Source organism: Myotis lucifugus, unplaced genomic scaffold (assembly GCF_000147115.1).
Source record: "Myotis lucifugus unplaced genomic scaffold, Myoluc2.0 scaffold_0, whole genome shotgun sequence".
Lineage (NCBI taxonomy): Eukaryota > Metazoa > Chordata > Mammalia > Chiroptera > Vespertilionidae > Myotis > Myotis lucifugus.
In genome coordinates, this window is record NW_005871048.1 from 38,720,287 (window position 1) to 38,733,072 (window position 12,786).

Sequence of the window (12,786 nt, forward strand, 5' to 3'; positions counted from 1 at the left end):
GGGCGCTCCCCCTCTCATGCACAGAGCAGGGCGGATCGGGAGGTTGAGATGCACCCCTAGTCACGCTCAGGGTAGAGCCAATTGGGGGGTTGGGGCACCGCCCTCTGTCACACTCAAAGCAGGGTCGATGGGGAGGTTAGGGCCCCGCCCCCTGTCACGGACACAGCAGGGTCGATCAGGGGATTTGGGCGCTGCCCCCGTCACTCACAGAGCAGGGCCCATCAGGGGGGTTGGGGCTCCGTACCCTGTCACACACAGAGCAGGGCCCATCAGGGGGTTGGGGAGCTCCCCCTCTGTCACGCACAGAGTAGGACCGATAGGGGAGTTGGGGCATTGCCCCCTGTCACACACAGAGCAGGGCGGATCAGGGGGTTGGGGCACCACCCTCTATCACCCACAGAGCAGGGCCGATCAGGGGGTTGGGCGCCGCAACTGTCACACTCAGGGCAGGGCCGATGGGGATGTTATGGCTCTACCCCATCACACACACAGCAGGGCCCGTGGGGGGGGGTTGGGGCACCACACCCTGTCACACACAGAGCAGGGCCGATCAGGGGGTTGGGGCGCCGCACCCTGTCACACACAGAGCAGGGCCGATCAGGGGGTTAGGGCACCGCACCCTGTCACACACAGAGCCGCAGGGCAATCGGGGTTGGGGAGCTCCCCCATATCAGGCACAGAGCAGGGCTGATCAGGGGGTTGGGGCGCCTTCCCCTGTCACGAACAGAGCAGGGCGGATAGGGAGGCTGTGGCCCCGCCCCCTGTCACACACACAGCCGCAGGGCGATCAGGGGGTTTGGTCGCTGCCCCCTGTCACATTGATCCCGGTGCCGGGAGGCCTCGCAGCTCCACTGATCCCGGTGCTGGGAGGCATATTACCCTTTTACTATATAGGAAAGAGGCCTGGTGCACAGGTGGGGGCTGGCTGGTTTGCCCTGAAGGGTGTCCTGGATCAGGGTGGGGGTCCCCACTGGCGTGCCTGGCCAGCCTGGATGAGGGGATGATGGCTGTTTGCATCTGGTCACACCCCCTTCAGGGTGGGGGTCCCCACTGGGGTGCCTGGCCAGTCTGGGTGAGGGGCTGAGGGCTGTTTTCAGGCTGGCTGGTGACTGAAGCTCCCAACCTGTCCTTTTTTTCTTTTTTTTTTTAATTCTGGGCCAGCTTTAGCTCTGAGGCTTGGCTCCAGCTCTGAGGCCTCGGCTGTTGAAAGCAGGTATCTGGTTTGTTTGGGTTCTACAATCGAAACACTGTTTCAACTCCAGCTCTGAGATCCCGGCTGACTGAAAGCAGGTTTCTGGGGTTTTGTTTAGCTTCTATATTTGTAACAATGTTTCAAACTGCAAGCTCAGAGGCCGGCAGTCGCAGGCGGGAACATTGGCTTCCTCTGTCACTGAAGCAAGCAAGCCTCCTGTTAGCTTCAAGCTGCCTGGCTGCCGACCGCCATCTTGGTTGGCAGTTAATTTGCATATCTCACTGATTAGCCAATGGGAAGGGTAGCAGAGGTATGGCTAATTACCATGTTTCTCTATTATTAGATAGGATAGGATGATCTTTTTGTGGATTCTGTTATATTGAAACAAGCTTACCATTTTTTTTAATCTACTTTGTTGAGATACTATTCAACATTCTTAAAATGTATCTGTTTTAATTGGACAATTGAGTTTTGACAGTTGTAACCTACACACACACCCCAATTTTTTGTACCTCTTTGTAGCAATGCCCCTACTGCACCCTGGCCAGCTTTCTTTTGTCATAGAATAGATTTACCTTTAAAAAACAAAACAAAACAATTTTCTTGAGGTATAATGCACATACAATAAAGTGGTTTATTCTTTCATTAATAGTTTTCCTGGTACCAAAATATTTATTTGGCCTCATCACTAAGACATTGCTTTGCTTTGAGATGTGGAGTGGTGTATAGTGATGTAAGGCTTGGAGAAGAGGTTTGAATCCATCTAGTCTTAATATGTAACTTTTTAGTAAATTCTGAGTTAAGATATTGCAGTAACTTTTATAAATATAAAAGCATCATTAAAAGTATGACATTATCACTTTGTTTGGTGTTTGGTGACTTGTATATGCTGAAAGTTTGAATTTTAAGAGGCTGCTTTTTTCACATGGACTAGTGTTAATATTATTTACATAAAAATAATATAATTTTATTTATTAGTTAAATCAGTATAGAAGCTTGATATTCTGTACCTAGAAAAACATTGTCCAGTTAGAACACTCCTTCCTAGAATATAAACTTTAACTAATGAAGTGATACTGAACTGGAAAAGTGTAATAAACTAGTGTTAATATTATTTACATAAAAATAATATAATTTTATTTATTAGTTAAATCAGTATAGAAGCTTGATATTCTGTAACTAGAAAAACATTGTCCAGTTAGAACAGTGATGGCGAACCTTTTGAGCTCGGCGTGTCAGCATTTTGAAAAACCCTAACTTAACTCTGGTGCCGTGTCACATATAGAAATTTTTTGATATTTGCAACCATAGTAGAACAAAGACTTATATTTTTGATATTTATTTTGTATATTTAAATGCCATTTAACAAAGAAAAATCAACCCAAAAAATGAGTTCGCATGTCACCTCTGACACGCGTGTCATAGGTTCGCCATCACTGAGTTAGAATAATGTCAGGGCTAAGCCAACAGCTATATAGGAAATGTAATGGATTTTTAGGAACGAGAGCACAGAGGATGTAAAATGTCAATGGAAATATTTTCTACAATATATTGTACTTAATTTTAATGATTCATAATCTTAATCTTGAAAATCAAGTAATCTAAACAACTACTATTTTAATGGGATGATTGAGTTTTATTATGTGTATGCCAAGAATAATTAGATGTTATTTTACCTCTTAAATTTAGAGACTAGGGCTAACGTCATGCACAGTACTTTAAAAAATAGCAGTAGGAAGTAATCAGAAATCTAAAATACTTGAACATGTTTCAAGTACAGTAAAATCACGATATAATAATTCAGGCGAGCGGCTGTCCATTAAAGCCGAAAGTCCATTATATAATAAAGGAGGTTTTCCAAATGTGTATGATAAAAAATTGACAAATTAGTTTACCTATTTTTGCTTATGTAGACATGTTTGTGTAATTAAAATGTATGAAAAGTTTAATTTCACAGAAAAGTTTTCTATATGTAATACCATAATTTTAAATTTATACTGAATAGGTCTAGTACATTTGTGCAATCATCAGTCAACTCGAGTAAATAAATGCCACATGGCTGGGCCGTGGCTTAGGGCACGTAGGAACTTGGCGGGCACGCAAGTTAAAACTGCTGCAGAAAGTTACACCATGCAACAGCAGAACCAATTACTGTGTGCGATGCACTGTGATCACCTGCTAATCATTGACCGAACATTGTTTGCAAGTAGTGACTCTTGGATTTAAATATATATACTATAGTTGTAGATATGTAATATTTATATATGTCAGCAAAATTACTACAGTGTTTTTTCCAACATATGGTCTATTCTCTAAAATTTGTTAAAAATGACAGTGAGTTTGGCAGGAGTGGCTCAGTGGTTGAGCGTCGACTTATGAACCAGTAGGTCACTGTTTGATTCCTGGTCAGGGCACATGCCCGGGTTGCTGGTTCCATTCCCAGGGCGGGATGGGGGGGACGGGGGGGCGTGTAGTAGGCAGCCGATCAATGATTCTCTCTCATCATTGATGTTTCTATCTCCCTCTCCCTTCCTCTCTGAAATTAATAAAATTTATTTTTTAAAAAACGACAGTGAGGCCTGGTGGTGTGGCTCAGTGATTGAGAGTTGACCTATGAACCAAGAGGTCACGGTTTGATTCCTGGTCAGGGCACATGCCCAGGTTGCTGGCTCCATCCTCCGTGTGGGGCGTGCAGGAGGCAGCCAACCAGTGCTTCTTTCTCATCATTGATGTTTCTGTTCTCTCTCTCCCTCTCCCTTCCTCTCTGAAATCAATAAAAATATATATATTTTTTAAAATGACAGTGAATTAATAACAAAAAAATAACCTGTTAATTATAAGCAAATCTTGGTTAAAAGAATTTTAAAATTAATAGGGTGTTAATTTTCACGTATGACATACAGACCAGAATGTGACTGTTACATCCAATGTCCATTAAATTGTCCAAAAAATTGAGGGTTAACTGTACTTGGAAAGTTTTTTTTTTAATGTACAATTCCTTTGTCTATTTTATTGGTACTGCATTTGTCATAGGGAGGGTGAATATAAAGTTGATGCTCTGAAGAGTACAACTACATCAGAATTATATAAAAGTACTAGAGTCCCGGTGTACGAAATTCGTGCACGGGTAGGGTCCCTTGGGGTGGTCTGTGGAGATCAGACCCTAGCTTGCTCTCACAGCCACGCCTGGCACCCAGCCTTGGCCTGGCGCCGCCCGCTCATCCCATCCCCTGCCGATCGGGGCCTCCACTCTGTGTTGGCCTGGCCCCAACCCCGCCACCGCCACTGGTCACTGTCTATGGGGCGATCTATCAGGGCCAGGCCCCCCGCCCAGCTCCCTCAACGCCTGGGAGCCGGGTGGCGGCCCTGCCCCCTGCTGCTGCCATTGGTTGCCGTCTGCAGGGCAATTGGGCCCCCACTCACACCCGCCTTGGCCTGGCACTGCCCGCTCACCTGCTCCACCATCCCACTGTGGTCCCGCTCTCATCAGACCCATCAGGGCTGGCAGCACCTCTAGTGCCGCCCGCTGCCAGTGTCATCGTCAATGCCCACCATGTTTCGAGCCCTCCCCTGGTGGTCAGTGCACATCATAGCGAGCGGTCGAACTCGCGGTCAGTCGAACTCCCACCCAAGGGGACAATTTGCATATTCAGCTTTTATTATATAGGATTATTACAGTGCTAAGTCTAAGTATACCCCAATATCCTAGAGTTCAATTATTTTTCATAACAGACTGGTAAAGTTGAGAATTTTTTGTGTGATATGAACTATTGAGGTGGCTACAAAAAATGAAAAAGACACAGTCTTCTTCCAGAAGAACCAAGTTCCATAGTAATTATAAAATCTAAATATAACCAAGTATACGGTAAATGCTATAATTGTGTTATGTGAACAGTGGTTGAGAATACAGAGAAACTGCCTAATGTAATAGGAGAGGTTTCATTGAGACAGTGATAAGTGATAGTACTATAAAGAAATAGTACTGGACGTTTTCCTCATTTTTACTTTTTTAAAAATTTACTGTTTATTTCTTTGTGCTACAAAAAGAATTAAAAGTGGTTCAAGACATCTTAGCCCATCTCCTATTATTTTTACTTTTTGCCTTTATCCTATACAATTTTTATAACAGCCTTATTAATTTATAGGAAAACTCTTGTTTATTCTTAAGTATTTTTCCAGTTTTATTGAGGTACAATTAACATAACCTAGTAGCAATTTAAGGTGTACAACATAATGACTGTAGCATTTATATATGTCAGCAAGGTGTACAACAAGCACACATATATAGTGAAGGGATTACAATAAGTTAAACATCTATCATCTCACACAGTTACAATTTTTTTCTTGTGATGATTAAGTAATTTTTATTTAATTTTTTTTTTTCATGTAGTTTACTTTCTTTTTTAGACTGAATCTGGTTATGGATCTGAATCCAGCTTGCGTCGACATGGTTCAATGGTGTCACTGGTGTCTGGAGCAAGTGGCTATTCTGCAACATCCACCTCTTCATTCAAGGTTTGTGGTTGTGAATGCTTTAAGTTAAGGCCTCATAAATTGAATTTATTACTGAATGTTGTGAACAGAACTTATTTAATAGTTTTTTCAAAAGAACTTCTCTACAATGTAATTTAAGTTCAGAATAATTTTTTTAAGGGTTAACATTTATGACAAATAGAAAATGAACACATCAAAGATTTTTTTGTTAATAGATAAGACGTAAAAATAAATTGGTTCAAAGGAGAATCTGAAGAATGCCAAAATGATTTTGCTAATATATGCAAAACTGTTCGGTATCCACAGATTAGAAACTAGTGTATCTCCACTAATCAAGGTTCATTTGCATATCTGGCCAAAAATCATTTACATTACTCTTATTTTTCTACTACTTAAAGAATTATAAAATAGGCCAAATGTAATGAAATCAAAGACTTCTATATGATTAGACATTCCATAAATGCTAAAGGTCCCATCAATAGCACACACCATTCCTTTGAAAGGATATCCAATAATATTTTTTCCCATTTTAAAGTCTTTGACAATTATTTTTTTATTTTTAATTTTTATTTTTATTGCTTAAAGTATTACAAAGAGTATTACATCTGTCTTCTCCTTTTCCCACCCCCCTTGACATTCCCCCGGCCTCCCCTACCCCCCAGTGTCTTATGTCCATTGGTTATGCTTATATGCATGCATGCAAGTCCTTCGGTTGATCTCTTACCCCCCCCTTCCCGCCCCCCAACCCTCCTCAGCCTTCTCGCTGTAGTTTGACAGTCTGTTCAATGCTGCTCTGCCTCTGTATCTATTTTTGTTCATCAGTTTATAATGGTCTTTATTATCCATAAATGAGTGAGATCATGTGGTATTTTTCTTTCATTGACTGGCTTATTTCACTTAGCATAATGCTCTCCAGTTCCGTCCATGCTGTTGCAAATGGTAAGAATTCCTTCTTTTTTACAGCAGCATAGTATTCCATTGTGTATATAGAAAACTTTGACAATTTTTTTCTCACAATGTCAATCATTTGAAAATATTAAATTTTACATGAGCAAATTGTCAGGCTTATTTGTCCCTTATTTCCTTCAGGCTTATCACTATCTGGTCACTGTTAATCAGTTTCAAGTTAATTCCTAGGAGTATTACATTGAGCTTGACAGCTCTCCCTACCTGATGGCCCTCGTTAGTAAGATATAGACCTTAAAAAGTGATGAAACACAATAGGACTAAATAAATTACAGTTTTGTTCATTTAGATTACATCCTCCACCCCCTTTTTTGTGTTTTGCAGAAAGGCCACAGTTTACGTGAGAAATTGGCTGAAATGGAAACCTTTAGAGATATCCTATGTAGACAAGTTGATACTCTACAGAAGTACTTTGATGCCTGTGCTGATGCTGTCTCCAAGGATGAACTTCAAAGGGATAAAGGTTAATTAGGCTATTACCACTATTTTTACTTGGAGAATGAATGGATGTAAAGCCTCTTGATCTTAAAGGGTAATGTCTTTAACTGATAAAGGTAATTAATAGTCACTTTTGCTGCAAACCCCCAATGTAACAGATTTCAGTATCTATATAACTTGTATACTTTAATAACACATCTTAATTATTCTGATCACTCATACATACTAGATTCCAATGAAGATTTTTAAATGATTTTTAAGTTCTTTATTTTATTAAAAAATAGCATCTGTCATCTTAGTAATATGGGGCATTTTATATGATTATGTCTAATATATTTACCCTATGATGAATCTTAGAGATAGGCATATGTTTATATTAAATCCTCCAGTCTGGAATCAATTGATCTCTTTCTCCTCTTTTTTTTTTTTTCCTCCTTCCTCCCTGTCTTTCTCTTTTCATCTTCCTCTCTTTATCACTCTCCCTTCTCTGGCCTCTGTTTTATGGAAGAGGAAATCAATAATTGAGCTATATATACATTTAAGAATATAGTGAGTTTTGTTAAGAAATATAATCTTCAGTTAACTTATAATGTGAGTTTTGAACTTTTCCTTTGTTACTGCTGAAGATATTACTGATGTTGTCAACATCTGTTCTTCAGTTTTTCTCTTATTTGCTGTGAAGGCAAATTATTGCTAAATAGCACTACTTTTATTCACAGTATAACTGAGTTGCTTGACATGGTTTCATTTCTTGATCTTATTTAAATGTGTTTGATCCAAGTTCAGATTCTTTTGTCTTCTCTGTTCTTTGTTTATCTCCTTTGTTTGCTTTTTAGTTATAATTGTTATTTTAGTGGCTACTTAAGTTTATAGTATGCACATTTAATTTATCACCATATATCTTCAAGTAATGTACATCAAGTACTCTAAGGAAACTTTTTCCTGGAATCCTCTTAGTTGGTTCTTTCCCTGACCTCTATAGTTCCCTCATTTGTATGTGCTATCAGTACTCTGCTGAATACTCAAGGGGACCCTTCTTTCAATCTTCTGGGTTCTCTCTCTATACAGCTGTCTCCTTTCTAGTATTCTCTCATGTGAACTCTAGTTGCCTTTGTCTCTCTGGACTCAGCTCCATTTCCTCACCTCAGAGAGTCTACTGAGTTTCTCCTGGGTTCCTACTTACTCTACAGCTTGGAATCTCTCCCAAGGCAGTAAGTGGGATACTCCTAGAGTTCAGATCTTGCCACTTATAGGTGATCATCAGTTTTTTTCATATAAAATGTTTTATCAAATCTTTTTTTGCCAAATGTACATTGTTCTTGAAAACCATTGTTTCATATATTTTGTCCAGGTTTTAATTTCATGCTAGAGGGTAAATTCAGTTCCTTTATTCTGTCTTGGCCAGAAGCAGAAGGCCATATCTCTTAAAATTTAGACAAAATAAGTAGCTTTGACGTTTTTTTATATTTGATACACTTTAAGTTTTTGGTTCTTTAACATTGGATATTTATTTCTCTAAAAGTAAAGGTAGTTGAGCTATTTCTCCTTCATTAAAATATATATATACACGCACACACATACACATATATATATGTAATAGTCCCTCAGTATGAACAGGGAATTGGTTCTAGGATCCCCCGACCCCCAGCTGATAACATAATCAGCAGATGTCCAAGTTCCTCATATAAAATGGAGTAATATTTGCATATAACCTACACACATCCTCCTATATACTTTAAATCATCTCTAGATGACTTATAATACCTAATCCAATGTAAATGCTATATAAATAGTTGTTACAATGTATTGTTTAGGGAATAATGACAAGGGGTAAAAAAGTATGTTCACGTTCAGTACAGACAAAATCATTGTAGGCCTAGCAACAAAGTACATGTCAGCAACGATGTAACTTTTTTCAATTATTTTCAGTTCACGGTTAGTTGAATACACAGATACAGAAAGCTGACTGTATATAGCCTTTTTACCAAATTAAACATTACCCATCAGCTTTCATTTGCTTGAAATATCCCTTTAAACTAAATCAATATATATCTGAATTGGATTCCTTGTTGTTGTTTTTTTGTTTTTGTTTTTTGTGTTGTTCTTTTTAAGAGAGTGGAAGGGAGAGGGGGAGACAGAGAAACATTGATATGAGAGATACTTGGACATCTGCTGATTATGGTATCAGCCAGGGGCCCATCAAATGGTTGCCTCCCACACAGGGCCGGCCGGGGATTGAGCCTGCAACTGAAGTATGTGCCCTTGACTGGGAGTCAAATCTGGGACTCTTCAATCTACGGGCCAGCGCTCTATCTACTGAGCCAAACCAGCTAGGGTTCCTTGTTTATTTTTAAACTAGAGGCCCAATGCATGAAATTCGTGCAAGGGGCTCGGCCCTCACAGCTCTGGTGGCTTGCCTCAGCCCCCGCAGCCCCAGCTTCGTCCGGGAGGTTATCCGGAAGGACATCTGGAAGGTCATTAAGCTGTTCGGTCTAATTAGCATATTACGCTTTTATTATTATAGATGATCCACATCAAAAGTATATACCATTTGAAAGACAAAAGTGATAGCAAGAGGAGTAGAAGTTGGGCTGCAGTTATAACCAGGTTGTGTAGAAAAGTGGAAAAATGATTTTAAACATTATTCATTTTGAATAAATGATAACAGTGGTAGACTACTGCATTAGTACCACAGCCTGGGTGGCTTAAACAACAGAAATTAATTTTCTTACAGTTCTGGAGGCTGAAAGTCTGAGATCAAGTTGTTGGCAAGGTTAGTTCCCTCTGAGGGCCATGAGGGAAGGAACTGTTTGAGTCCTCTATCCTTGGCTTATAGATGTTCGTCTTCTCCCTGGGTCTTTATGTCATCTTTCTTCTGTGTCCAAATTTCTTCCTCTAATAAGGACTTCAGTCATATTGGATCAGGGCCTACCCTAATGATCTCATTTTAACTTGATTACGTCCATAAAGTCACTGTCTCCAAATACATTCACATTCTGAGCTATGGGGGAGTTAGGACTTTGACATATGGATTTTAGGGGTACACAATTCTGCCTATAACAATTGTTTTTTCTATAATTGCTCTTTTTAGAAATATTGACAGTTTTAAGAATACATGTTGTATAAAGGCAAAATAAGGACATGGACCTTAGTTTTCTATTTTGATTGTAGATCAGAGATGCTGACCTATGTCTTAGGATCTCTATAGGTGCACTTTCATTAAATTATCAAGTCTGTGAATTTTAAGAATTCCTGTTCTTCAGTAAATGTGTCATTGAAATGGTAATAGCAAATTCTCTTTATTTTAGGTGATCATCAGTTTTTTTCATATAAAATGTTTTATCAGAATTGCTAGTAAGGCCATCTTAACCTTGACCTCCACCACTCCCACACATTCTTCAGTAAGATTTAATTAACCCTTTAGGTCTTAGGTACTCTGGGATTACAGAAGTTGAAGACATTATCTTTAACCTAAACATACTGCTTGATTGTAAAATAAGACATGTATCACATTAAAGGAAATACTCTATTCATTGAGGAAACATTTCTTCATATCTGTTTCCTTGACTGTAAAATAGATGTTATATCCAGCACATACAATTGTGACAATTAAAATAAGAATTATATATGTTAGCACTGTGCTTAACAGCAAAAAACAAATAATAGCTGGTATTATTAATGTAATTAATTTGGGTTATTGCAGGGATACAGAAAGCAGGAATGTGTAATATCCAGAGATGGAATTTAGCATAATCAGTTTGTGTTGGTAAGGGAAACTGATCTGATTGAGATAGGGGATTTATATTAGAACAGTGGCATGTCTGATATCCCTTAAAGGTGCCTCAAGAATGGACAAAGGATTACTTGGTTAAAAAGAAAGGGGAAAGGCCAGTCTTTAGCCAGAGAGGCTCTTGTCTTCATCAGTTTTATATATTGAGTATTGGGCTCGAAAAACAAGGTTGAAAATCCCTGTTTGGTGGTGCAAGCTTTCGGGTAGTTAGGGACATGAAAGTGAATCTTCAGTAATCCAAAGAAGATACTAATGATGATATGAGTGAAGTGCAAGCCTTTCAGTGTTTAACCAGTTAACTGCCACGATATTTTGAATTTAATTTAAAAAGGTCTGCCACTTGTGTCTATAGACGCTTATAGCGTACAGATGCTTAAGAGCAGTTAATCAGAGTAGTAGTGAGTCAAGATCAGGATCAGAATCTTGTCTGATGATGAGTACTGATTTAAAAACAGCAATGTGCTGTTAATGAATTTCTAGAATTGACCATATTTACAAATGATGAGACAGTAACGATCCACAGAATTTGGGATTTGATTAATCTTGAGATTTAGGTATCTGCAGAGGCTTCATTATGGATATTGAAGTCTATAGGAATGATGGACTAGGAAAAAACAGTGTCAGATATTGGTATCAGTTGGCTGAATAATAAGTGTTAGTAGATAATAGCAGCTTATGGTTTAAAAAAGTTGTTATAGATGAGTAGCAAAATTTTGAAGTGATGAACTAGCCCAATAATTATTAAAAAATGAAATAGCCCACTAGTTAGAAATGGCAATACAGAATAAAGGTATTCTCCATGGTGATTTCTACCATTTAGTCAAGGGAGGGAATAAGGAATTGGAATGGGCTTTACATCTATTGGGAAAACAACTAAAATGGATGAGCTACTCCTTGTAAAGAGATAAAGTCAAGAAGTACAACAGTTTAGAGTGAAGATTATTTCTACAAAAAGAGTGTTTCTGAAAAGATAATACAATAAAGAAGCCTTACTAAGAGCACTTGATAGAAAGCAGAGAATAAGATTGGGGGCTGAGGTTTAGAAATTTACATTAAGAGTGGAATATATAGCCTGGCTAGTGTGGTTTAGTGGTTGAGGGTTGACCTATGAACCAGGAGGTCACAGTACTAGTGTATCGTTCCTGGTCAGGGCACATGTCTGGGTTTCGGGCTCTATCCCCAGTAGGGGGCATGCAGGAGGCAGCCTATCAGTGATTCTCTTTCATCATTGATGTTTCTCTCTCTCTCTCTCTCTCTCTCTCTCTCTCTCTCTCTCTCTCCCTCTCCCTTCTTCTCTGAAATCAATAAAATACATTAAAAAGAAAAAAAAAGTGGAATATATAGTGCAGAAGGTTAAAGTATGTTAGGCAGTAAAAAAAAAAAAAGTGAATAGAACAAAGAGATAAACAGGAGAAAACAGGATTTTGATCTTTATAGAATTGGATAAGTTAAAAGGATTTCTAGGCACATACACACTGGGATGAATGAAAATCAATAATCACACCTGTAAATCATTATATTTTCCCTGCATGTTTAGAAATGGTAAATTTAGGAACTCCCAGAAGCAAGCTAAGGTATTTTCTGCATGGAAGTTATCCTTTTACAGTCCTGCTCAGCCATTATAGGCTTCCGATGGAATTATGAAATTGCCCCAAGGTAGGTAGGAAGACTAAAGGGCAAAATAACTCATATCTTAATACCATCCCTTACACAAATGAGAATGCGTACAGTTTGTTTGTTTGTTTGTTTTTATATATATTTTATTGCTTTTTTACAGAGAGGAAGGGAGAGGGATAGAGAGTCAGAAACATCGATGAGAGAGAAACATCAATCAGCTGCCTCCTGCACACTCCCCACTGGGGATTGTGGCTTGCAACCAAGGTACATGCCCTTGACCGGAATCGAA

The 12,786-nt window shown here is 39.1% G+C and overlaps 1 protein-coding gene across 12 annotated transcripts in view; it reads left to right on the forward strand.

The window, feature by feature from the left end:
• Nucleotides 1-12,786, forward strand: part of COL4A3BP (collagen type IV alpha 3 binding protein) — a 98,516-nt gene that overhangs the window by 36,748 nt on the left and 48,982 nt on the right. For 10 of the 12 annotated variants that reach the window (XM_006081313.3, XM_006081314.3, XM_006081316.3 and 7 more), the window contains 2 exons: nucleotides 5,600-5,707; nucleotides 6,977-7,115. In XM_006081313.3, the coding sequence (XP_006081375.1) occupies nucleotides 5,600-5,707; nucleotides 6,977-7,115 (247 nt within the window). Of the gene's footprint in view, nucleotides 1-5,582; nucleotides 5,708-6,976; nucleotides 7,116-12,786 lie in introns of all 12 variants that reach the window. The other 2 variants (XM_023750665.1, XM_023750672.1) reach the window with 1 other exon arrangement.